General features: G+C 40.1%; 5 protein-coding genes across 8 annotated transcripts; 2 read left to right on the top strand and 3 right to left on the bottom strand.

The window, feature by feature from the left end:
- Nucleotides 1-285: 285 nt before the first annotated feature.
- Nucleotides 286-4,247, top strand: LOC116189112 (GPI transamidase component PIG-S). Its single transcript, XM_031518644.1, has 13 exons — nucleotides 286-502; nucleotides 661-1,330; nucleotides 1,718-1,802; nucleotides 1,917-2,006; nucleotides 2,136-2,209; nucleotides 2,387-2,471; nucleotides 2,560-2,649; nucleotides 2,920-3,050; nucleotides 3,157-3,238; nucleotides 3,352-3,399; nucleotides 3,548-3,620; nucleotides 3,725-3,828; nucleotides 4,074-4,247. The coding sequence occupies exons 1-13, from the start codon at nucleotides 346-348 to the stop codon at nucleotides 4,194-4,196; spliced, it is 1,812 nt and encodes a 603-aa protein (XP_031374504.1). The 5' UTR covers nucleotides 286-345; the 3' UTR covers nucleotides 4,197-4,247.
- Nucleotides 4,248-8,155: 3,908 nt separating this feature from the next.
- On the top strand, nucleotides 8,156-9,741 carry LOC116189228 (ubiquitin domain-containing protein 1-like). Its single transcript, XM_031518795.1, has 4 exons — nucleotides 8,156-8,274; nucleotides 8,809-8,931; nucleotides 9,204-9,326; nucleotides 9,434-9,741. Exons 1-4 carry the CDS (start codon nucleotides 8,238-8,240, stop codon nucleotides 9,496-9,498), a joined length of 348 nt encoding a protein of 115 aa, XP_031374655.1. The 5' UTR covers nucleotides 8,156-8,237; the 3' UTR covers nucleotides 9,499-9,741.
- A 1,061-nt stretch (nucleotides 9,742-10,802) lies between these two features.
- LOC116189227 (ankyrin repeat and SAM domain-containing protein 6) lies at nucleotides 10,803-14,444 on the bottom strand. Its single transcript, XM_031518794.1, has 6 exons — nucleotides 14,071-14,444; nucleotides 13,213-13,274; nucleotides 12,839-13,107; nucleotides 12,214-12,282; nucleotides 12,063-12,125; nucleotides 10,803-11,134 (listed from the first exon to the last, which is right to left on the bottom strand). The coding sequence occupies exons 1-6, from the start codon at nucleotides 14,175-14,177 to the stop codon at nucleotides 11,090-11,092; spliced, it is 615 nt and encodes a 204-aa protein (XP_031374654.1). The 5' UTR covers nucleotides 14,178-14,444; the 3' UTR covers nucleotides 10,803-11,089.
- A 4,108-nt stretch (nucleotides 14,445-18,552) lies between these two features.
- On the bottom strand, nucleotides 18,553-20,238 carry LOC116188867. The gene has a single exon (XM_031518326.1). The coding sequence runs from the start codon at nucleotides 20,236-20,238 to the stop codon at nucleotides 18,553-18,555; it is 1,686 nt and encodes a 561-aa protein (XP_031374186.1).
- A 578-nt stretch (nucleotides 20,239-20,816) lies between these two features.
- On the bottom strand, nucleotides 20,817-24,365 carry LOC116189252 (UBX domain-containing protein 1-like). 4 transcript variants are annotated; one of them, XM_031518831.1, is made up of 12 exons: nucleotides 23,515-24,365; nucleotides 23,239-23,413; nucleotides 22,951-23,051; nucleotides 22,773-22,849; nucleotides 22,497-22,576; nucleotides 22,368-22,425; nucleotides 22,193-22,260; nucleotides 22,020-22,101; nucleotides 21,841-21,924; nucleotides 21,670-21,744; nucleotides 21,366-21,485; nucleotides 20,817-21,283 (listed from the first exon to the last, which is right to left on the bottom strand). In XM_031518831.1, the coding sequence occupies exons 3-12, from the start codon at nucleotides 23,042-23,044 to the stop codon at nucleotides 21,107-21,109; spliced, it is 915 nt and encodes a 304-aa protein (XP_031374691.1). In that variant the 5' UTR covers nucleotides 23,045-23,051; nucleotides 23,239-23,413; nucleotides 23,515-24,365; the 3' UTR covers nucleotides 20,817-21,106. The 4 variants fall into 4 exon arrangements, with proteins under 4 accessions (XP_031374691.1, XP_031374689.1, XP_031374690.1 ...); XM_031518829.1 differs by having other exon boundaries at nucleotides 23,308-23,413; XM_031518830.1 differs by lacking the exon at nucleotides 23,515-24,365 and having other exon boundaries at nucleotides 23,308-23,459.
- Between the last annotated feature and the right edge of the window lie 106 nt (nucleotides 24,366-24,471).

Below are 24,471 nucleotides of genomic sequence, written 5' to 3'. Positions count from 1 at the left end.
ATTACGTCACTCTTTATTTACATTTCTTTCATGTAAATATATAATTAATATAGTATTTATTTTTTTATAGTATCTTTTAATACTGCTATTAACATATTTACCTTTCTAATTCAATTTAATGTGTGGTGCAACTTTATATATATATATATATATATATATATATATATATTTTTTTTTTTCTGAATACAACTTTATACATATATATATATATATATATATATACACAGATAGATGAGATTAATTAAGTTACAATTAATTAGTTATTAATTAATTACTTAATTAGAAGCTTCATTTCAAGCTTGGACGAGCTACCGAAGCGCAGTCCTCAGCTCTCGAGCTGCTGCAATGGCGGAAATCTCAGAATCTTCCAACTCCTCCAAAATCTCCAGCCCCAAGGCCGAACAGGAAGAAGATGATTTCGATTCAAATACCATGCGAAGAACCAAGCCTGGACTGAAGCGCCTCGCTCTTGCCTTCTCCGTCCTCTTCTCCTTCTTGCTAGGTCTCTCTCGACCATCCTCCCAAGTCTCTGAGCTTATTTGACGCTTTCATGTATGGCTTGTGCTTCAACGTTTTCGATTATCATGTAGGCAGTCCCCTCTTTCTGCTGTTTTGAGTACATGTTCGAGTAATTCAATCTGAGCGGTATGCGGCTTGCAGGTTTTCCTTTACTGTGGAAATCGATCGAAATATATCGCGCGCCACTTTCGTTCAAAGATGTCGATTTGCTTTTCGAACGGATCAAGTCGAATCCTTTGCAGTTCCCCTGCAACTTCCGAGCAATCTTCGTCGGATTCGATTCCAAGACCTCCGAGGAGCTCAGCCGATTAGGGTACTCAATTTCTAACCGCATGACTGGGTTGGCCTCCAAAACACCGCAATGTGGCACCTGCAGCGGCAATTTCTCGGTCTCGGTGATGATTGATTCCAATTCCGGTTGTGTCGAGAGCAGGCATACTCCAAATGCATGTTCGCATCAGTGTGGTGAAATTAGGAGTGTTGATTTCGGCGCCAATGATGACACCGTGGATGATAAGTTGGAGTCTGCGCTGGGAGATTGTTCTGGGAAGTCGTACACTGTTGTGGTAGTGAATGGAGACACCGGGTATAAAGCTGTAATTGGAAAGTATAGGCATGCATGGATTGTTGGTCGGTTTTCAGAGGAGGAAGCTGTTCTGAAAATCTCCGAAATATTTGTTGAAGTGTTCATGAAGGGTGGTAATGAGGAAGGCGCGATTCATGGGGAGTTTATGCCTGTTGGAGCTGATGGAAGGATTGTTCTTTCATATAATTTGCTCAATGCTAATCCTCAGGATTGGATCTATGACTGGTATGGAGCTTAAAACTCGCATTTCCAATTCGTAATTTTACATCCGGGCATTTACTTTTTGGTTGAATTGCATTAGTATAGAATCCCTCATCTGAGATTATAAGATATCGATACTCTCATCAAATCAATCATGTCACTTGATTGTGTTCACCATGTTTCCCAGCGAAGAGGGCTGAGAGGAGAACCTTTTAATTGTCTGCCGAAAGCTTTACTGCAGCATATGCTCAAACATTATTTTGTCATTGCTCATATGTTCTTTTTTTCCTTCTCATTAAGATATTGTTAAAACACTGATTTGATGGATCCCTGTTCACCTCTTTGAACTTTCAGTAGTATCATATTGTTGAATTCTTCATTGTGTCGGTTGTTACTATACTTTGCCTGCAGGGATTTTGATAGGATAGATGAAGATATGTTGTCCCCTGTAGTTGAGGCTTTGCGGAATGTAGCTAATATATCAGTGGAAAGCCAGGTATGAGAACTCTTGTTTGTGCTTGTTGCCTTTGTATCAGGATATGATTCCTATTCTCATTAACTGTACCTTGGCTTATATTTTCCTTCATTCCATCAACTGTTGCACATCTAGGTTCTATATCATACACCAAAGTCCTCATATTCTCATTGGGATGACGAAAGGGGAGCCCATATCTTCAGCGTTGGTGATCTCCCATTCTTTGTAAGCTCCTTCGCTTTCAAAATCCTTCATGCAATTGAATGTTGATATTCTTGCATGGTAGTTTGCCGAATATATAAGGTGGCATCCGCATACTTCAATGATGTTAATCTCATTATCCAAGTTTTACAGGTGAATTCTAATGAGTGGCATTTGGATACTTCAATTGCAGCTGGTGGGAGGTCGAAGATCTTGCATTTTGTAGTGTAAATTCTCCAACTTACAATCTTTTGCGTGTTTAAGTTAATTACGAGATGACAGGAACATATCAATTATGTAATTGGGCATTGCTTCATGGCTTTGCTCTTGCATGTCATTAACATAAGATCCTTAAAATACTCTCTCAGGTAGATAATGGCAAGTAGTTTTTTGATTTGTTGCAGTTATATACCATCAGCAAAGGAGTGCCCACTTCTCTTGCAGCTTCCGGATGGGGAGATCTCCAAGACTAATGGATTTATATCCCCTGTTAGTTTTCATGCCTTCAACTTGTTATCCTTTCCCCTTTTTCTGTCCGTGTAATTGCTTGACGATCTAAACTCTGTTCATCCTGCAGATGTGGGGAGGTGTTATTGTCTGGAATCCTCCCAAATGTTTGAGGGAGCCGGAAAGTGGTCATCCTGCCAAGCACAAAATTTCTTCTCATGTAAGTTGGCTATTTGAAAGGTATTTATCTGTGGATAATTAAATCAGAAGGGTGGAGGAAAATGTGTTTATGAGTACCTCAGAGTAGACTTTAGTTTACGTAGTTTTTCAATTTCATCGCCACCAAACTGTAGGTAAATAACATCGAATGATGGGGAAACTCCCCTCCCCCGCCGAGATACACCTTGCAATGAGTAGCGAGTCGTCTCTCAGGAGTCACTTGATTGTGTTTTACAACCCCTGAGTGCTATTTGTATGTATTTCAATACAGGACCTTCAGATGATAAATGAGGTTTTTATGGGTCAGCTACGCCAACTTTTTGGTTTGACATCTGATAGTCTTTTCCTTGGAAGATTAGGCAAAGCAATCCAGTTGACCAGTGATAAAGGCTTCACAGAATGGTAAGCACGCGATTACACTCAATCTAGTGAAGAATCGAAGGCAAAGACAACATTAGATTTTTGGATTTCTTTTAAGTGACTTGTTATTCATTTCCTTCACCTCCAGGGAGTTGGATGTCTTATCACGGCAGCATGCGTGTTTTAATCTTCATTCATGCGCGACAACGCTTGGCTCTCTTTCCAGATTGGTATGTCCTCACATAATAAAGTCATTATATCCTTAGATTTAGAACTGAAAACACTGAATCATGGAGTTAGTATATCGTGAGCCATTCAAGAGATGTTAACATTGTCATTGCAGGTTCAATCTCTACCACGAATGATCATTATGGATGAGATTGGGAAACAGGTTAGTTATGGTACAAATTTTGCCCGATGTTCTTTGCATATAGAATTCACGGTCTGAAGAGGATCTCTTTTCATGTAATTTCCATTGGATTTGCTCGACAAAGAATTAAACTCGTTGATTATTCTTTTGTACAAATCTTTATGGGCAGGTGGACTTTTCTTTGGAGGCTGCAAAGCAGGCAGAAAATGATGCATCTCTTGGGATTTTTGACTCTTCAGCTGGTATGTTACTCACCATCCAAAACACCAAAGACAATACCAAATGGGGCTTAATGACATTGTTTATTTTTGGGTCTCACAATATTCTTTGCTCTTACCACATACAGATTCCTCTAGGCAAGCGAGATCTTTAGCTGAGGATGCCTTTTTCCATCCTTCAATCATGTCTGTCAGCTACTACTCGTTTGAGCATTGCTTCGCTGTCTACTCGGTTTGTTACTCTACTCTCTGAAGTTCATGTTTTGAAACAGTGTGTCAGGGAAACAGTTTTAAATCCTTAAAAATTATCATTAGTAAGATGCACAAAAACCAATCAAGAGTGAACAATTTATGGCAAAATAAATCGAAAAAGTTTTGAAATCTTAAAATGCTAAACTAAATGCAACTTGTTTAATATGGAAAGTTTATGGTTGATCTTGATCTCATTTCCTGCTGTTTCTCTTTTTGTGCTTGCAGCCTTTCTTTCTGCCAGTTTCCTTGCACGTCATACTCGCGGCATTAAAAGAATGGAAAAGATATAAACAAGAAAAGACCAAGTATCTAACGTGGAAGGCCAAAGTAGACACAGCAGCATCTTAAATCGGTTTCTTCATGCTGTCCGAGAGTGAGATTTTGCATGCTTCATCATTAGAGGACTGTTTTAACATTACGAATGAAGCTCAGCACGCTGATAATTGAAGAGCGTATATTGAACCATGATGAGAAAATCTGAAGCTCCACTATCCAGATTCGTCATCTTTCAGCAACCATCGGCCCTAGCAGTGCAAGTTCTACGACTTTAGGGGTTGAGGAAGAAGATTTTGCCAAGGAATTGCAGTACTTGTCGTTAGTTTATACATCACATGTGGATCCCAGAAAGAAATTTCAGGCAGTTGATCATCGGCAAGCTGTTTTCAGCTTCCAATTTTATTTTATAGGCATGTCTGAAACTTAATTGACTTGATTCTTAGGTTGTTGCTTACCTCTGTATCTATAAAGGATAAGGAGGGTAGTTCGTCTCCCTTTCCATTTCCAATTTTACCCATATAGCAGTATTTATTATTTATCATTAGATAGAGGACAACATTATAAATTTCACCGAGTATTCATCAACTGCCCATTTTTTCTCCTTATCCATTTTCTCTCTCTCCAAAAAGCAACGGCACAATCTCTCCATTTTTTTGGCTTAAAAAGAAAATTCTCATTTTTTTGCGGATCTATTAATTTTTTCATTAGCTTCCCCATTTTAAATTTAACTAGTCGTGAAGCCCATGCATTACACGGGATAGAACTTGAACTTGTGCTCTCTCCATATAGGTTCGTATTGAATACTATACAACTATCATTAAAAGTTTAGGAGAGGGAAAGTGTCATATTATAGAGAAAAATATGATAGACATCGAGACTATTAGAAAATGTCATGTTAAAGAGAGAAAGTTGAATAGAGAGTATAATTACCATTTAAAGCTTATGAGAGAGCGGAACTACCATTTATTGTTTAGGAGAGAAAGTTAAATGAGCGCAACTACCATTTACTGCTTGGGAGAAAAGTTAGTATCATGTAGGAGAGAGAAAGTGGAACTACCATTTAGGGATTATGAGAGAAAGTATTATGTTAGGGAGAGAATGTAGAATAATCAGCGGAACTACCATTTACGATTAAGGAAAATAAAAGTGTCATGTTAGAGAGAAAGTGAAATAGAGAACGCAACTATCATTTAAGGTTTACGAGAAAGAAAATGTCGTGTAAGATTATAGAGCAAAACTACCATTCAATGTTTAAGAGAGAGAAACTATCATCTTAGAGAGAGAAAATGGAATAAAGAGTGCAATTATCATCTAGTGTTTAAGAGAGAAAGTGTCATGTTAGAGAGAGAAAGTAAAATAGAGAGCGCAACTATCATTTAGGGTTTAAGAGATAGAAAGTATAATATAAGAGAGAGAGAACGAAACTACTATTTCGTGTTTATGAGAGAAAGTGTCATGTTAGAGAAAAAGTGAAATAGAAAGCGTCAACTACCACTTAGAGTTTATGAGAGAGACAAGTAAGACAGAGAGCAGAACTACCATTTAGAGTTTAGGATAGAGAAAGTATCATGTTAGCGATAATGTAAAATAGACAGTGAAACTGCCATTTCGGGTTAATGAGAGATAGAGTGACATGTCAAAGAGAAAAAGTGGAATAGATAACACAACTACCATTTGGGGTTTAGAAAAAAGAAAATGTCATGTTAGAGATAGAGCGAAACTACCATTCAACATTTAGAAGAGAGAGTGTCATAATAGAGAGAGAAAGCGAAATAAAGAGCGGAATTACTATTTAAATTTTAGAAAAGAAAAGGTGTCTATGATAAAAAGAAAATGAAATAGTGAGTGCTACTATCATTTAAGGTTTATGAGATGGAAAGTATCATGTAAGAGATAGAACGGAACTATCATTTATGCTTTATGAGGGAGAAAATGTCATGTTAGAGAGAGAAAGTTGAATAAAGAGCATAACTATCATTTAGGGTTTAAGGGGAGAATCATGTAAGAGAGAGAATAAAACTATCATTTAAGGTTTAGGAAGGAGAAAACGTTGTGTTAGAGAGAATATAAAATAGATAGCGGAACTAACATAATAATTTCTCTCTTCTAAACCCTAAATGGTAGTCGCGCGCTGTCTATTCCACTATCTTTAACATGACATTTACCCTGTTATAAACCGTTAATGGTGGTTTCGCTCTCTATTATACTTTTTTTCTCTCTAACATGATATTTTCTCTCTCCTAAATCCTAAAAGCTAAGTGTTAGTTGTGCTCTCAATTTAACTTTTTCTTCCTAACATGATACTTTCTTTCTCTTAAACCTAATAGTAATTCGCTATCTCTCTTACTTAACACTCTTGAAAGCTAAGTAATAATTGTGCTTTCTATTCATTTTTCTTTCTCTAAATGATATTTTTTCTCTCTTAAACCCTAAATAGTAATTTCATTCTCTATTCCACTTTCTCTTTCTAACATAACATGTTTTCTCTTTTGAACCCTGAATGGTTCTTCCATTCTCTTGCATGACACACTCTCTCTCCTAAATCCTAAATGACAGTTGCACCATCTATTCCACTTTCTCTCTCATGAACCCAAAGTGCTAGTTCTGTTATATATTTAACTCTCTCTCTAACATAACACGTTTTCTCTCTCCTGAACTCAAAATGGTAGTTACTTTTTCTATTATATTTTTTTCCTCTAGCATGACACTTTCTCTATATATGAAACGACATCTAAAATTTTTATATATATTGCTATGATATATTATATGCTGTAATATAGAGAATGTGCCTTTCATGTGCATCTTTTTTTAAGATGCTTACAATATCCACTACATATTTACTATACTAGTCATGATGCCAATGCATTATACGTGTTAAAATGTGATGTCCTTTTTCTTTTTATCAATTGTGTTATATATCATATTTATGCTTATTTCAAACAATAAAGTAAAAAATATTAGTTATTCATATCGATTTGATTAGATATTAATTTGATCCTAAATAAAAGATTCAAGATTATCAAATACGATGTAGATGGTAAAATCTTTTAAAAATTTTCAAAAATATTTTGTTATATCAATCGTTATTAAATTTTTGTCTTAAACAAAAAGTTCAAGATTATCAAATATTATATAGATAATAACATATTATAAATTTTAAAAATACTATGTTATGTTGATATCTTATAAAAAAATTTCTTTTATTTTTAAAATTCAAATATCCACTATTTATTAAATTAAATATTGTATAATCAACAATATCTTATTTGAAAATATTCTGTTTTACTCTAATGGTCAAAAAATCTTTAAATTTTTAAAAATATTTTTACTAAAAAATTATCATAAAAAATTTAAAACTCAAAAAATGGAGAAAATGATATATTATCATGCCATATCTTTTAAAAAAATTTAAAAAAATTATTGAAAGATTAATACAAAAAAATAAGAAAACTCAAAATATTGAGAAAATTCCGTTCAGCAATCCGAGTGTTCTGAGACAATCTGGTCGAACTCACTACAACTTCGCTTTATATTATATATAGATATAGATATAGATTTTTAAAATCGAGTTGTGGCACGAGTTCTCCATTTTTATAGCTTAAAAAAATTATCCTTGTAAAATGTATTCATTTCTTTCCCATTTTATATATTTATTTTTTTAATGTTGATACAGTTATGGATTTTGTAATTTAAGTTCGGAGGAATAGGTACGAAATTTCATTCAGGGAGATTTTTTCTCCTAGGATCTACCGGACGACGAGTTTTCTATGAATTGATTTTGAATTATAAGCACGGTACGCGTGGGTAGTCATGTCTTAATATCATTAATTAATTAATAAGATACACCATCGATATATTGTGATCGATTTGACTATCGAAAGAGAGTTATCCGTCAGGCCTGGCCCATATATCAGGCCCAGTCCAGTAAGGGCCCAGTTCGTCTGTTGACTGTACCGTACAGTCTTGTTCCTCTGTCCCGCTGTTAAAACCAACTCCCTCCCTCCATTGGCATCTCTGCGTCTCAAGTCAGTTAGTTAAAGCTTCTCCATTGCCAGCTCTTTCCCTCCTCTATCATCCCATTCGAGTTTTCCAGCTCCGCCGAAGCGCGAAAAAATGGGCTGCATCAAGTCTTCTCAGGCCAAACAAGACGGTGAGTCGACTCGCCGTTGCATCCCCTCCCCTCTCTAATATCCGCGGCTCAGCTTTTTCTGCTTCTCCTGTTCGTATGAACTGATCAGCCGCAGCCTTCAAGATTTCAACTGCAACTGAACGGCCTCATCCTTCTCCGTTTTGTGTTTGATCGCTGATTTGTCGTAACCAGTCTCGTTTGATTAGAATGAATTTATACTTGTGTTATGATCAGTGACATTCAGATACATCTATACTTGAAGATGCTCTCGGGTATCTTGCAGCTCGAATAGTATTATATCTTTCATGATTGATGCTTTTATGGTCATGCCATCGATAGCTACCAACCCCTCGAGGTCCTCTGTGTCAAGATTCGTCGTCTCTCTCACGGCTCGATACTGTTAATGTGGTTTCTTGTGGTTCAAGATTATTCAGTTGTCGTTCAGTTGTTTCGTTGTGAATGCGTGAATGGAACTCTCTGGTTAAAGCTTTTTTCCCGCAGCGTTTCCTGACTCATTCCTGACATGACGATGATCTCAAATCACTCTTCTGACAGGAGGAGGAAGGAGGATCCGCAAACCGAAACCCTGGAATCATACCGAGCCAATAACGAGGACTCAGCTTGACCAGATGCGTGAAGAATTTTGGGATACTGCTCCTTACTATGGTGGCAGCAGAGGTATTCCTTCAGTGCCTTCGAAAGTTTTCTGCCATGTTCATTTACCGGTGCAAATCGAAACTTGAATTTAGTGTCTTTTGCTGGAAACATTAAGAAAAAAATGTTCTGAAACTCCGTGATGAGTTCCCGATGGTAAAACTCCGGAAGTGCAATATTCCACCTCCGACGAGTCCTTAGGAACCCTGCAGAGGAAATTTCATTCAAAGAACCTGCAGATTGCATGGTATCATATCGTTTTGATAATGCTGGTCATCATTTTTCCGGGATGATAGAGATCTGGGATGCGCTCCGAGCCGCTGCAGAAGCTGATGATCTCCGCCATGCACGAGCGATTATTGACGGTGCTGGAATCATAGTTGAAAGTGCTGATCTGACAACCTGCTACGATGAAAGAGGTGATCCACTTCTAACTCATTAGGAATATCTCCTTCCATATTTCATCTACTTGATTTTCAATCTTCCCTGTGCCATTCATTCATGGCTTACACATAAGTTCTTGCAGGTGCAAAATACGAACTACCAAACTATGTTCTGAGCGAGCCCGCGAACTTGATCAGAGAGAGTTAGAACCGAGAGGAATGGACCCATCAGCAAGATTGACCGTAAATCGCGTACAGAGTAATTCCCCAACGCAGCTGATTGTTCATGAAGTCGCACAATCAACTTTTGATTTCATATACTGGTAGCCTATGATTCGCCCTTTGCTTCTCATCCAACCTCGACGACGGAGAGAAAGCATCGGCCTGAATTTTACTAGATCCAGACTTGGGTTTCAGGGTGACCTGATGATTCATTGATTGATACAAATTCTGAGCAAGTCTCTCTTTTTTCTCTCTAGCTCATTTCAGCGCCTTATGCATCTGTACGATCTTGCCGTTACTTCGGTTGAATCTTTATGATCTTGCTGTTACTTTCGCTTGAATCGGGAGATAACCTTTGCAGCTCATGGAACTGTTCAATGAGTATGTCTCACAGATCCGATGAGTTCCAGGAATTCAGGGACAGTTCAATGTCAGCTCGAATTTGTGAGGTACAGTTCAATGAGTACGTCTCACAGATCGAATTTATGATGCTAACAACCTTCGTCAATGATCGTCTTGTTTCAAGCTAGACACGACAATGTTACTGACATGTGCAAGTCGATCTTCCCGTCACTGCTAATTCAAACTCAAGTGCATTGAGCACTGATCGTTTGCATCCAAAATTTTATCCGATACAGGAAACAGTAGCTGGCCATACGATAAGACTTTTTCAGTGACCTGCTGGCTCAACAGGCCATCTAATATCAGCGGACCTGAATAAATATGCAGAGCAAATCCGGCTGCCTGCCGGCTCAGATTCAGCTTGACCCAGTCAGAAAGTATCACTCAGCGATTTCTTGGTAAAGATCGATGCGGCAAATTGTCAAATTCCTCATGAAAATAAGAAAATCTCAGGGACTCCAAACACCATATGGTGCTTTGTCCCTCAGATCCCACTTAAGCGTTACAGACGAACAATCGACGGTATGTTATGAGAAATTGAACCACTCAATCTCAAGTCGAAGTCTGCTCCCTACATCCATATATCAGGCAACTATAGACTATATAGCAAGAGCAAAACAGAGGGCATTAGAATCAGAGAAGTATCAGAGAACTGCTAAAATAGAGGTTTGTTACGCTATACTAACAAGAAACGTAATGTAAAGAACAATAAGACTGCAAGGAAAAATAACCAACGATCCAATGATCCTATGGCAAGAACTCGCCATATGCGACGTCGTGAACATTAGGTAACATAATGGCATTTTCATGTCTACGTTATAGCATCAAACAGAACCAGAGGCCCGGCAGGAAACTGCTAATGGCTCACTCTTGAGATATTCTATGGTCGAAAAACATAAATGCAACACTACGACTAATCTTATATTAAATTAAAATCCTCTAAAGCAAATACTTAATTTGTCGAGTCGGCTACTGAGAGCAATGGTTGTCAGATTACAGCACCTACAAAAGAATTCCCAAGCAAGGCCAAAGAAAGCAGGAAGAAAGACAAACCGAAAGGATTGCATATGGGCTAACCCAGTTAAAAAGAAAGAGCCTGCTAGTATGAGAGCTATATCGACATAGACATCATGTAAACAAGAAACTACTTCCTTACTCCTTGCCCTCCCAAAATGTCAATCTCTGGACTCTAATGCGAGGAGTATCTTCTTCCTTGGACCCTGGTTGGTAATATCCATGACAGAGGTTAGGAAAAATTCAAGGGCTGCTAAGCATCTTACAAAAATAACAGAACATGCCAATAAACTGGCTAAAAACCATGCATAATTCAAGGATCTATGGAAATTCTTTTTCTTTATTTATTCCCCCTTCTGAGCGGCTTTGTTTGGTTTTTAAATGAAAAATTTCCCATGGACTCAAGCTAATGCTCAGCTAGAGTTCTTTAAACTCATGCAAACCCAAAACTGAAATTTTCATGGCAAATAAGAAGTTGGTAGTGGTTTTAGGTCAATTTGAAAAACTGTAGCGATGACACTTCATCTAATACAAAAGTAGAATCACACGGGAGGAAACCATTAAACATCAGGACGAAGGTGATAACATATACACTGACCATCTATAGTCAGGGTTAGCAGATATTAGTATATAACTACTGCATGAAGGTCGAAAAGATCTGCAGCAAATGTGGCCGTTTCTAGAACTTTTCTTTTTGCAGAGATTAATTTTGCTTTCGTTCTGCAGCCCTAGGAAAAGTGAGAGTATTGAATCACTCAATTCACATGCAACATAAAAACTATCCGTAGACAAATTTGTTAAGAGATTAACCTATTTGAAGGTGTATTTTAGGTAGGCAACACTACATCTCATCCAAATATGACAAGAGATGATCAGTGTCACTGGATAGCCAAGTAATTCAAGAAATGTTCTCAATTACTAGATCTCCGTGAAAAATCTACATAGCATAGACTATTCCAAACTGGAATAATTGTTACCTAAATAGGCAACTAAAAATCATTTTACCGAATACTTACTTACTACATACTGTTAAAACCAAAAATGAGCCTTTGATTTAAGCAATGTAGATATACTTGCTATATGCAAATAAATGGGCCGAAAATGTTTTTCCAGCTCAAGTTTTATGCTGCGTACCATTGGTATTCCCATAGCTTTGAGATCCTCATCGGTCATGTGGGCAAGTGCAGTCATATCCACCTTCAGAGGCATTGTGGGTAAAAATATAAGTTAATTAGATAAACAAGGAAGACAATCAGCAACATGTAAACACAGAAGGAAGGCATACTTCCTCAGCTTGGAAGGTAATAGTATACTTCTCAAGACCCAAGGACTCAAGAAAGCTCTCCATATTGTCCTGTCAATCAAGGAAGGAATATGTTATGATACAGAACACAATATAACATAGCTGGACAGCTTTACTAAACAAGGGACCATAATGCAATTATTTTCTTGATTCTAATCAAAATTGGGATAGCTGAATACGACCATTAACTGAATATCTTTTTCGTCATCGTATTGAGAGTAATTGAGTTACCTCAATTATTGAGTCCATTTATTGAGAGTTTTGCACTTCTGATCTCATAACTTAGAAAAAAAGTAAAACTCTAATTCCGTAATTTCAAATGCAACATTAACCTTCCACTTCATCGAAAGCTTTACCGCATCTCACACATGATATTATCTTACACTATTATTAAACTTCCCTTTTGCTGAATATCTAGTCAAATGCACCTACCAATTTTCAGAAGTGTGTACAGAGTGCTTCATGCTTTTCAACTAATATAATACATGAAGGAAATGTACATGGTCTGACTCTTGTTCATTTTTCTATTTGTGATCATGAGGACCTATAGCAGTACTTGCAGCAAAACAAACAGCAATGGTTTTCAAAGAGAAACGGAATATATTGCCTTCTGCTGATTTTTCTTCTTGTGAGCTGGGTTGGCGGATTTGGTCTCTGTAGAAGCTTCAACCACAGCGCTTTTCCTCGTAGTTCTAGGTGCCTCTGAAGCTGATTTTGGTTTAGATGCACCACTGTTTGCAGGTGGTGAACTTACAATACCAGATAGTTTTTCACGTAAATCCCGCACATTGGAGGCAGGTGCTCCACTTTGAGTCGCAGATTGGAGTCCTTTCTTTTGGAGTTTCAATCTCAAATCACGAGCACCAACTTTGTGATCTTCACTGGCCAAAAAAACATAATCAGAAGGCACAGAAAATGGTATATAACAAGGGATATAAAAATCTGCAGCTGCAAGCGACATAATTCTAAAAAGATTCATACTTGAAAGTTGAGGTTCATCATTCTCAAAAAGATCATGTTCCCATTTATCATCTTCCCTCTGCCTGCAGGAAAAAACCACTGAGCTTAAGGATGGCTGAACTAGGTAATAAGGAGGAATGCAGAAGTCCATACAGTAGAACTTAAAAAGGCAGGTCAAATCAACAAGATACTAGTCGAGGGGTCATCAGATAATTTCAGATGTGAGGCCCTAAAAGTTCATTATCTACTGACATCCTAAGCATATCAGAAAGAAATCATTAACAATTTCCATTTCCCGGGATTCAAAATCTGTCCCTCGTTGCTGCTCATAATGCTGTCGAGCAGACAGCATCGCGGAAAGTCATATGCCACTCATCGCCATATATCTAAATAAACATCAACAAGAAAGAGATTTAAAAGGAAAAATAATACATGCTAAATAACTCCAACTAGCGATGGCAGTCTAATTCCGAAAATTTAGGATAGAAGTGCATTCAAGTGTTTCATTTATCTAAGAGATTCCTAAATTGAATGGAGACTATGAGCATTCTGCAATTACCAGAACCAGAGATATACAACGTATGGAATGGAACCAATAAAAGAAAAAGTTGCACGAACTTCAACTGAGCAAAAGCAGAAGCAATGCCATCCAATTCACAAACAGCAATGAAGGGAAGAACACAAGCTAAACTGCAAAAAGTTCATGCTGAAGAACCCATCATCCTCAAGCTAAAGAAATCAACAAAACCACCCAAAGGAACAACTTTTCCATCAATAATCAAACTATACAGCTACGGCCTCAACAATTTCAGTATTCACATCGGTTGAAGAAACTGATACAGAAAAGCCAGACAAAGAAGAGACGAAGGGGGGAAGAACCTCTTCCCGGTGACGGGGCGACGCCGCGAAGGGGCGTCGAGGGAGCTGCCGTTGAGCCGCTCCTTTACCGACCTCTTGGCCTCAGCCTCGACCCGATCAGCGTACATTCTGGATTCTGCGCTGGGGGCAGAAATTCCACTCAACCCCTTAAAGCCCTAACCCTAGACCGCCTCCGGCCAAAAGGGTTCTGAGCTGCAAGTCCGGTTCTAGGGCAAATTGGATTTCGTCCCTCCCGAGAGCTTCTCACAGAGGAAGAAGGCAAAGGGAAGCGAGACACTGATCTCTACGTGCTCGCAGTCGCAGGGACAGAGAGAGAGAGGGAGATAGAGGGAAGAGCCTTTTTTATTTATTAATTTCTTTTTCTTTTTTTTATCCGGAAAAACTACAAAGAACAAATATTTGAGGAAGGCATGGAGGGGAGTTTGGGCTTCGATTTGAATTAAGGATGAGGATTAATATTTAAAAAAAAACATGTATTATCTTTTTTTTCTCCTAAATATGATCAAACTTAAGAGTTGTCGTAAATTTAAGCATATCAAAATAATTTTGTTTATAGCAAATACTAATTCTGTTAACTTTTCCATCCATAATTTTTTGGGTAAATCAATACAAATATATATATATTGATATTAGAAAAAAAATTAATTAAAAGAAGAATATAATGAGAAATAGAAACGATGAGGTAGGAGTCCAGTTACTGCTATCATGTAACGTTCCACCAACTCCTAAAAACATATCAGGGCCACGTGTCGATCACTTTTCGACCACGTCGGTTTTGCTTGACGGTGTCAATGGTGAGATAACGGTTTGTACTATCATATTACACTTTTGAAACATTTTGTATCATCAAGTAGCAAAAAAAACTTTTTGGACCAACTTGATATATTAGTGAAACTTTTTGTACCACCAGTGCAATTACCCATTTTCCTTTCCACTCTGTCACATTTACTTAGCTGTGAAATAAGTTTTGCTTAAGGACAAAATTGAATTATAAAATTATGGTAGAAAATTTGATCAAATTTTCATCTATAGAAAACTTTAAAAATGGAGTGTAAATTCCAAATGAGTGACAAATAAAGGAAATACAATGGCCATGTCATAATGCTTCGCGCACAACTTTGTTTACTTTTCTTCCATGATCCGTGCATACACTACTCACCCACTAATAACTAAATTGTAAGATACACAGTTAATGAAGATAGTTCTAAAGGCCCGACCGGGCTCGATCCGTTTAAGCCGAGTAGGTTCTTGGATGATGCGTGGATGAGCCGAACCTTTTACGGGCTGTATCGGGTTTTACTTTCACTGGGATTCATTTGGTCCAAGTATGCGACAGGTCATACATTGTCGCGTTTAGTATGCAAAAGGTATCGATGAGAAAGAAGTAAGTGTGAAAAGCGAATTCAAGCAGAAGAACTTGGTATGTTTTCATTAATTCGATGTATATGTATACAGCCAAGTCCAATCAATAAATGGAAAGTATAAAATATGGCTAAACTAGTGACACCTAAATATGGAAAACTAGGATATGTATACAAATTATAGTGAGGAATAAATCATTCCATAATACTCCCCCTCAAGTTGGAGAATGAGGATTTCGAATCCCCAACTTGCTGAGAAGAAAATGGAACTGATCACGCCCAAGTGCCTTAGTAAAGATGTCTGCTAGTTGAAAGCGTGTAGACACATGGGATGTGGCGACAGCTCCAGAGCGCAAATGTTGCCGAACAAAGTGGCAATCTATTTCAATGTGCTTGGTGCGCTCGTGAAAAACTGGATTAGAGGCGATGTGGAGAGCTGCTTGATTATCACAAAAAAGATGCATTGGACCGGCATGATAAACACCAAGAGAGCTGAGGAGAGAACGAAGCCATAAAAGTTCACTGACAGTTGCAGCCATGGCTCGGTATTCTGCCTCGGCAGAAGACTTGGAGACTGTTGTTTGCTTCTTGGTCTTCCAAGAGATGGGACTCCCGCCTAAAGTGACGAAATATCCAGTCAATGACCGCCGAGTCATGGGACAACTAGCCCAATCTGCATCACAGTAAGCCGTTAAAGATAGAGATGTTGGACAGAGAAAAATCCCTTGTCCAGGAGATTGTTTGAGATATCGAAGCACTCGTAGAGCAGCATCCCAATGTCCTTGACGAGGATCATGCAAGAACTGAGATAGAATGTGTATAGGGTAGCTGAGCTCCGGCCTAGTGATGGTGAGATACAAGAGACGACCAATCAGACGGCGATATTGGCCCGGATCTGAAATGGGGTCACCACTGTCTTGAGATAATTGGTGTTGTTGCTCCATGGGGAAATAAGCAGGCCGTGAACCTAGCATACCGGCTTCAGTAAGAATATCCAGAGTGTACTTTCGCTGATTGAGAAATAAGCCAGAGCCACTCCGAATGATCTCTATCCCCAAGAAATAGGACAAAGGACCAAGATCCTTAATGTGAAAACATTGGCAAAGATAAGTCTTAAAATTAGAACACGAGGCAGAATCATTGGCCACGAGAATCATATCATCAACATAAACCAGAACCGCAAGAAATGTGTCACCATGGGAGAAGGTGAACAGAGAGTGATCAGCGCCGGATTGTTGAAAACCATATTGAGAAAGAGCAGTGGCGAACTTAGAATACCAATTTCGAGATGCCTGACGAAGGCTATATAGGGACTTTTGCAGACGGCATACCTGATTAGATTCGGTGGAGCGAAAACCAGGAGGAAGAGACATGTAAACCTCCTCATCCAAGTCCCCATGAAGGAAGGCGTTATTAACATCAAGTTGGTGCATCTCCCATTTTTTAGCAACAGCAACAGTTAATAAGCAGCGAACTGTTACCAATTTGGCCACCGGTGCAAATGTCTCATGAAAATCGACTCCTTCAACCTGAGTGAAGCCCTTGGCCACGAGTCGAGCCTTGTAACGTTCCACAGTGCCATCAGCTCGTCTTTTAATCTTAAAGACCCATTTGCAGCCAATAGGTTTCTTTCCGGGAGGTAATGATTGCAGAGTCCATGTGCCGGTATCCTCGAGGGCACGAATTTCATCGGCCATGGCTAGGCGCCATTGTGGAATCTTTGCAGCCTCTGAATAAGTCCTTGGCTCTAAGTCAGAGTCAAGTGCAGCAAGGAACGATAATTGGGTGGCATCAATATCAGAATAATGAAGATAATGCTCGAGGGGATGAGACGTACCTGGAGAGTTTGATGGAGCGGGTGATATGATTGGGGGGTAGAAGAAGAGTCTAAGCAACGGGCAGTGTGGGAGACAAAATCACTGAGCCAGCTTGGCTTTCGGATATTCCGCGGAGCCTTGGAACAAGCTATGGTGTCTGCCATACAGTCTGTGTCAGAGGAAGGTCCCGGGTCGGCAGAAGAGGCAGGGCCTGACATGCGAGCAGGCGATGTGGGTTCAAGGGATTGGTGTTGGTCCAAAAGAAGACCAGTATCGACGTTAGTCCCAACCGACCTGGAAGAAGGTGGGCTGGATAAGGGATGAGCCGTACTATTCTCAGAGGTTGTGGACTCCCCCTGAGCTCCCCCTGGGCCTGAAGTGTCCAAAAACCGAATTCCTGAATTTTCCGAACCGGATTGTGTCGGACTGCTGAAAGGAAAAACTTCCTCATCGAATTTAACATCCCGAGAAACAAAAAATTCTCGATTCTCCAAATCAAAAACTTTCCAACCCTTCTTGCCAAATGGGTACCCAACAAAAACGCATCGTCTTGAACGTGATCCGAACTTATCTTTGACACGTGAATTATAGTGTGCATAGCAAAGACATCCAAAAATACGAATGTGTCTATAATCCGGCTTCTGTCGAAAAAGGAGTTCAAATGGGTATCTTACCTGACAAGATATTTGAAGGTGTAAGATTAATGAGGTGTGCTGCGGCGGAAACACATTCTCCCCAAAAATCTATTGGAAGAGAGGCTTGAAACATCAGGGCCCGGGCTACATTGAGAATGTGCCGATGTTTGCGCTCAACCCGTCCATTTTGTTGAGGGGTATCAATGCACGAGGTTTGATGAATGATGCCGTTGTCAGAGAAATAATCTTGGACAAGCCGACTCATGAATTCTGACCCATTATCACTTCTCACGGTTTTCACTGTTCGATGAAATTGATTCCTGACCAACTTGCAGAAACTAATCAGGAATCCTTGCGCTTCCGACTTATTTCGTAAAAGATAAACCCATACAGCCCGGCTATAGTCATCCACAATTGACAGAAAATATTGAGCACCAGAAATAGATGATATTTTATAAGGTCCCCAAATGTCACAATGAACCAACTGAAAAGGAAATGAGGCTTTATTCGAACTAATGGGAAAATTGGAACGCGTCTGTTTTGCACGGCAACATACGTCACAGAGCGAATTATTGACTGAACGATGCATAGTAATAGAATTGTTCTCAAACCGAAGACTGGAAGAAGGGTGTCCCAACCGCTTATGCCAAATATCTTCATCATCTGCTCTCATTGCCCGTAGTTTCTGAAGAGATGAGGATACTCGTCGTAAAATCCACACCCCCCGTGAAGTTCACCCACTCCAATCATACTCCCCGAGATGCGGTCCTGGATCAAGCATAAATCAGAAATGTAGTGTACACTACAATTATGTTCCCAAGATAATTGAGCCACAGACAATAAGTTACAATTGAAATCCGGCACATAAAGAACATTTTGAAGTATCAAATTGGCTCCAAAAGAAACTTTGCCTATAAAAGTAGCTTTTGTTGTTCCATTTGGAACATGAATAAGTGGACCATTATTGACGGGAGTAATATCAAAAAGATTATCCAGGCTGCCAGTCATATGTCGTGAAGCTCCCGAATCAATAATCCAGTCAAGATTTGAGGTAATAGGTTCAAAAGTCTCACCACTTAGACGATTAACCTCACCATCATCGCGAGGAATCATTGACATAAGTTGTTGTAGTTGGGCCTCAGAAAGATGGGCCAATTTACTAAGGTCCGCAGGTGTTTCGGCATGGGCCTGTGCCGCAGTATAGTTTCCTGCGCCTATAAAGGAATGTTGGGCTGGCTGATGATAGAAACCCTGTTGGGCCGACGGACCGGGTCTCCATTGCCCACGATTCAGTTGGGCTTGGCGCTGATGAGATGGGCCACCCGAATAGGAGTTACCCGGGTCTCCTAAAAACGAAAACCCGACTCCTCCTCCTCCTCCTTGTTTGTTCTGCAGAGCCGAGGGAGAAGATGCCGAGTTCCTCACGCCCAGCCGAGCGCCACCAGCGCCGGATCCCTTCGGATTTCTCTGGTCGGAACCCGGATGCCCATTCAGCCGATAGCAAGTGGCCCGAACATGGCCATTCCGGCCGCAGTAGTCGCAGAACGGGCGGCTTCGAGGTTTGTTTTCTCCTCTGGTGAAATTGCTAAAATTAGGGTTAGGGTTTGATCCTCCCCCGAAATCGTGACTAATTTTTGCTGCAAAACCGAGCGATTCAGAAATTGTTTCTCTGCCGTGTGTGATTAATCGTTGTGCCTCGTCGTTTGCTGCAATCGAATGTGCCCTATTCGCATTTGGCAGTGGCTCCATGCTCAAAATTTGAGAGCGGATGGTCTGGAACTCGGGATTGAGTCCTATTAGGAACTGATGCAATTTCTCCTTTTCCTTGTAAGCCATTAGTCGAGCTCCAGCATCACATGAACATACGGGTAAATCGAGATACATATCTAATTCATCCCAGAGACTCTTTAACTTTGAATAATACTCTGAAACTGATCTTTTCTCTTGTCTGAGCAAACAAATATCAGTCTTAAGCTGATGAATTTTTGCTTCATTACCTTGGGAAAATCGTTCTTTAAGATCGTCCCAGAGAGTTTTTGCATTTCTCGCTCCTGCCACTGAGTTCTGTAACCCTTCGTCCAGGTGATTGAAAATCCATGAGAGGAGCATCGAATTACAAGTCACCCACTGCTCACGGTGAGGTTCTCCTTCTGCTGGTTGTAATACTTTTCCTTCGATAAAACTGAGCTTGTTCTTGGCCTGAAGCGCTGTTTGCATTGCTAGAGACCAAGTGTTGTAATTCCTGCCATTTAATTTGCAGGAAATGAGTTGTGTGCCGGGACCATCAGAGGGGGTGAAGAGATAAACAGGTGGTATGTTTCCACTCGTTTCACTGTTATTTGCTGATTTCGTCATGGTGACGATAAACAGGAAGACAAGAGATGACGCTCAGTGAGCCACACTGGCAAGAGAAGCTCGGCTATTCTGGCCGGCAAAGATAACGAGACGGCTGGCCTCAGGACCACCGCTCTGATACCATGTGAAATACCCACTTGGGCCTACACGGACTTGAGCCCATCTGCAACCCAAAAGCTTAAGCTGATAGGTTACTGGACCCAAGCCTCATATAAGCTTGTGGTTTCTTTCTCAATTTTTCGATGTGGGACAACATATCTCAACACCCGCCCTCACGTGGCAACGTGTGGTCCAACACGTGCCACGTGCCTTAAACACCCGCCCTTAACAACTGACCCGAGCCGAGCATCCTCTTCCGTGCTCGGGTAAGGGGGGACAAATACCAAATTAACCTCGAGCTCCACACTCGGGCCTAACTAGAGGTGCACCTTTAGCTACCTCGGAACTGGACCGGACCACTCTTGGGCCTGATTAACATGAGGCGCACTCTTGGCTACCTCGAAATCGAATCTGGCGTGGTGTGAGCCCACATGAGCGCGCGGAAGCATAACCCGCTCTGATACCATGTAAAAAGCGAATTCAAGCAGAAGAACTTGGTATGTTTTCATTAATTCGATGTATATGTATACAGCCAAGTCCAATCAAAAAATGGAAAGTATAAAATATGGCTAAACTAGTGACACCTAAATATGGAAAACTAGGATATGTATACAAATTATAGTGAGGAATAAATCATTCCATAATAGTAAGTTTATCTAATCTTTGAACCGACGATCAGTTCGAAGTCTTCATTTTCGAAGATGACATCGATAACGAACAGAAATAGTCTCTATAAGATAAGATTTACAGGTTCACATACTTTTTCCGGTCATAGAAGTCCAAAGTAAGGATTTGTAAGTGCCGACTTCAGTTGTGACCCAGCTGAATGCAGCACTCCCATGTCCACCTTGTCCCGGGGAAGGAATAGGAACTCGAGCCCTTCGGTTTTCCTGAACCCGCAGAGCTCGAGAAACTCGACTCCTCCTTCCAGTGCCCCCACTCTCTCCTGTCATGACAAGTTCGTATGGATCACCTGACGACTCATGACATGGACACGATTATGTTAGGTAGTCGGAGAAAAACCGGACCTGGAACACGGGATTACTGAGTCGGATCCTCCTGAACTTTTCTACCTCAGGATTCCTCGCGACGTTTCCTATGTAGGTCAGTAGAGTCTGGAATGCCCTCCTTACTCTGGCATCATCGCCCTGAAACCGGAAACGTTCAATTGTGCTTTGGCCGATCAGAAGAATGACTAAGCATACAAATAGAACAAACCAGTCTTGATTCAAACCTGCACTTTGGTAACATGTGAAATTACATCGAACAAGAATCCCGAGCAAGTTCCTCATTCATCTACTATATGCCAATGAAGAACAATGGACATATTACCTTGTGATTACGCCTTATAGACCTTAAACACTCTCTCATCTGCTCTGCCTTTGCAGCCGAATAAACGTGTGCATTCTGCAACAGCAAGAAAGCAAATGAACATAAACCCAAGCTTCTTCCATCGCAACTAGAGAAAAAAAAATACATTTTTTTCTGCTTTCATCTCAATACCATTTTAGTCTCTCCGAGAGGCAGCGTATGTTTTGAAGACATGAGGCTGTCCGATGACACTTCGAGCTTCTGCCTCCTTTCTAACTGTTGCAGAAAGCAAGAATGTGAAACCCGAATCTCCATGATAACTTAGAAAAGAAACTGTAAGAGATAAATGAATGGACTCGATCAAGAAGCACCTTATCGTTCCTCAGTTTCTGAAGGACTCTTTCTCTCGCCCTCTTTTCCTCCTCTTTCTCTGCTTTCCGTGACGCCAAGAAGCTGATAGCAGATGAGGCGAAAGAAATTATATCTACTAAGGAAATGAGAAAGGGTAAAAGAAAGAGTAACGACATTCAGATCGGAGAAAAACCGTCTTCTTTCAATTTCTTCGGCAATCCTTTCTGCTTCTAAGAGTTCTTTCCCTGCCCGTATCCTCTCCTGCAGTGAACATGTTCTCGCTTATATTTAGCATGTAAATCGATGTTAAATTATCTTTTCTACTTACCCGAAGAATTAAGCTAATAGTAATGATCAAAACTAAGCACCTTCTCTCTTTCTCGTGGCGAGTTCTTCTCTTCGGGTCTATTATTCCGCGCGCAGTCCCTGAAACCTCAATTGTTATGAAAGGTCTCGAGAACAGCAAGGAAGGAAGTAACAGTGGAAGGGACACTAACCTTAATTGCCGTGCTTTTTTTTTCATCTCCTCCGTGACAAAACACGGCTCTGGTGACCTGACATCGAGATCGATCGATACCTAAGCAAACAAGCAGACAGATGCGTAACTACAAAAGTTTGTACATTAGCATACAAATAGCACTAAAATGAGGAACTATTCTTTATGTTGCATGATTTACATGCTCCACGAAGAATTTCAGACTCGGAAATATGCAAGTTTTGAAGAGATCTTATGCCATGAAAAAGTACGATAAAGACGGCATTTTGAGTCGCACCCTTGGCATTTCATCAACATCCGGGTCATTTCCGTGATCGATGATCCAATCTATAGCAGCCTCAATGCTAGCATTACCTAAAGAAGTAAGAACAAGGATTTTACTGACTGCTATCAGAATGATAGTCCTTCAAGTTTCCTAGTATGGCCGAAATGCAATGGAAGATATCAGTCATCACCTGAACCTTGAAGTGCTCTAGTTGCTCGCGCTGAAGGAAACCCCATGGCTTCAAGTTCTCTAAGCAATTTCTCATTTACTTCTGGGACAGCCATTTTCTACCTGAAGATATCAAAGATACACATAGTGCAAGTAAATCAATATCAATCGCAAAACCGGGAAGATTCTTATGTGAACCAGAGGTAGAAGATGTTTTCTAACCGAGCTAATCAAACTTATATTGGTTGTGTTTGATGCAATCATGAACTTTTCATAATTAAAAACAACAAAGTGCAGCCTCTTGCAATACCAGAAATCAGATGACATGTAAGAATAACACACGGAACAAATTATCGCAGATATAGAAACACAGAATTACGGTTGCTTCAGATCAGGAATTCGTTGCAAATATTTGAAGATTTGATATCCGCCGGACAGGAGAAGGCGTATAAATGGTGATGATGCTGTGCAGGCTAAGAGAAGCCCTGCAGAAGAAGCATTTCCTCAGAAAGGGTTGAGACATTTCCAGATACTTAACAGATTCTACTATTGGGGAAGGGACAGATGCTTTGCCTCTCATTTATACCTTGTGGTCTCCCACAAGCAAAGAATCTGAACTTTTCCCTCTGGTGGATCAATCATGCCGTAACTGCCTCCCGTACCCGAAGTCTGAGCGATCGGAATGTTCAAGTAATCGAGGATTCTGTTGCTTCCCTTGTAAGGGTCGAGTTACTAACATATATTTCGAAATTCTACAATGACACCTGCTGTAGAGAACTCCAAGTTGGGTAAGTTCCGCATTTGGGCAAATTCGTCATGGGATAGCCTGCTGGTTTGGGCAGTCCATTGCCAAGCTCGACCCACAAGTACTGAATTCGTGGAGATGTCGGACATTTCCAAATCAAATGCTAATTCGACAGTGATCATTTTGTGATGATGAATTAATTGATGCAGATTGCTTTGCAGTGAACTGAAATAAAATCTCAAAGGCAAGGGCCAGGCACATAAAATATGATACTCGCTGCATCTTATCCCTGCACGCCTTTGTTCGTTACCAGAATGTCGATATGATATGCTGCATTTCATCTCAGCGGATTAAACTGCCCTTTCTTTAGTTTGATCTGATCCAATACGCATCTCTATTCGTTTATAGGATTGCTTATTGGCTGCGATTCAAGATTCAACTAGTCTCTCCGAGTGGCAATGGGCTTACCATGCGACTGAAACCGTGAATGGTAATCAGATTTCCGAACATGCACTTACTGAGACTCGCATGTATCTATCGACTTGTTGAAAGGGAATGAGAGGGCACAGCAGCTCTGTAAGTTAACATCTGCATGCCGCGATCAGCAATCAGTGGAACTACCTCCATTGCATTCTTGCTCAATGGGCATGGACTCCCGTGAGAGCAGACAAAATACTTGGTAAAACTTTCATCTTGAACATGTTTGCGTATTATTTATCGGAATTCCTCTCAAATTGAGATTCTAATTATGTAGCTCTCAAATGAGGTTCTTCTAGTAAGTCTATGGAGGACCTCAAT

The sequence above is a fragment of the Punica granatum genome, chromosome 8 (assembly GCF_007655135.1).
Source record: "Punica granatum isolate Tunisia-2019 chromosome 8, ASM765513v2, whole genome shotgun sequence".
In the NCBI taxonomy this organism is placed as follows: Eukaryota; Viridiplantae; Streptophyta; class Magnoliopsida; order Myrtales; family Lythraceae; genus Punica; species Punica granatum.
Note: the sequence above shows the minus strand (reverse complement) of the source record. Positions and strands in the feature narration are given on the sequence as shown.

Excerpts from the sequence above, each read along its gene's own strand:
- LOC116189112 (XM_031518644.1), top strand. The coding sequence starts at position 346 with ATGGCGGAAATCTCAGAATCTTCCAACTCCTCCAAAATCTCCAGCCCC. Across the intron at positions 503-660 it reads CCTCTTCTCCTTCTTGCTAG|GTTTTCCTTTACTGTGGAAA; the intron begins GTCTCTCTCGAC and ends TGCGGCTTGCAG. Across the intron at positions 1,803-1,916 it reads ATATATCAGTGGAAAGCCAG|GTTCTATATCATACACCAAA; the intron begins GTATGAGAACTC and ends TTGCACATCTAG.
- LOC116189228 (XM_031518795.1), top strand. The coding sequence starts at position 8,238 with ATGGGCTGCATCAAGTCTTCTCAGGCCAAACAAGACG. Across the intron at positions 8,932-9,203 it reads TTACTATGGTGGCAGCAGAG|AGATCTGGGATGCGCTCCGA; the intron begins GTATTCCTTCAG and ends CCGGGATGATAG. Across the intron at positions 9,327-9,433 it reads AACCTGCTACGATGAAAGAG|GTGCAAAATACGAACTACCA; the intron begins GTGATCCACTTC and ends AAGTTCTTGCAG.
- LOC116189227 (XM_031518794.1), bottom strand. The coding sequence starts at position 14,177 with ATGTACGCTGATCGGGTCGAGGCTGAGGCCAAGAGGTCGGTAAAGGAG. Across the intron at positions 13,275-14,070 it reads CGCCCCGTCACCGGGAAGAG|GCAGAGGGAAGATGATAAAT; the intron begins GTTCTTCCCCCC and ends TTTTTCCTGCAG. Across the intron at positions 12,126-12,213 it reads TTACCTTCCAAGCTGAGGAA|GTGGATATGACTGCACTTGC; the intron begins GTATGCCTTCCT and ends ATGCCTCTGAAG.
- LOC116188867 (XM_031518326.1), bottom strand. The coding sequence starts at position 20,238 with ATGACGAAATCAGCAAATAACAGTGAAACGAGTGGAAACATACCACCT.
- LOC116189252 (XM_031518831.1), bottom strand. The coding sequence starts at position 23,044 with ATGGCTGTCCCAGAAGTAAATGAGAAATTGCTTAGAGAACTTGAAGCC. Across the intron at positions 22,850-22,950 it reads TAGAGCACTTCAAGGTTCAG|GTAATGCTAGCATTGAGGCT; the intron begins GTGATGACTGAT and ends TTACTTCTTTAG. Across the intron at positions 22,102-22,192 it reads GAAGAAATTGAAAGAAGACG|CTTCTTGGCGTCACGGAAAG; the intron begins GTTTTTCTCCGA and ends ATCTGCTATCAG.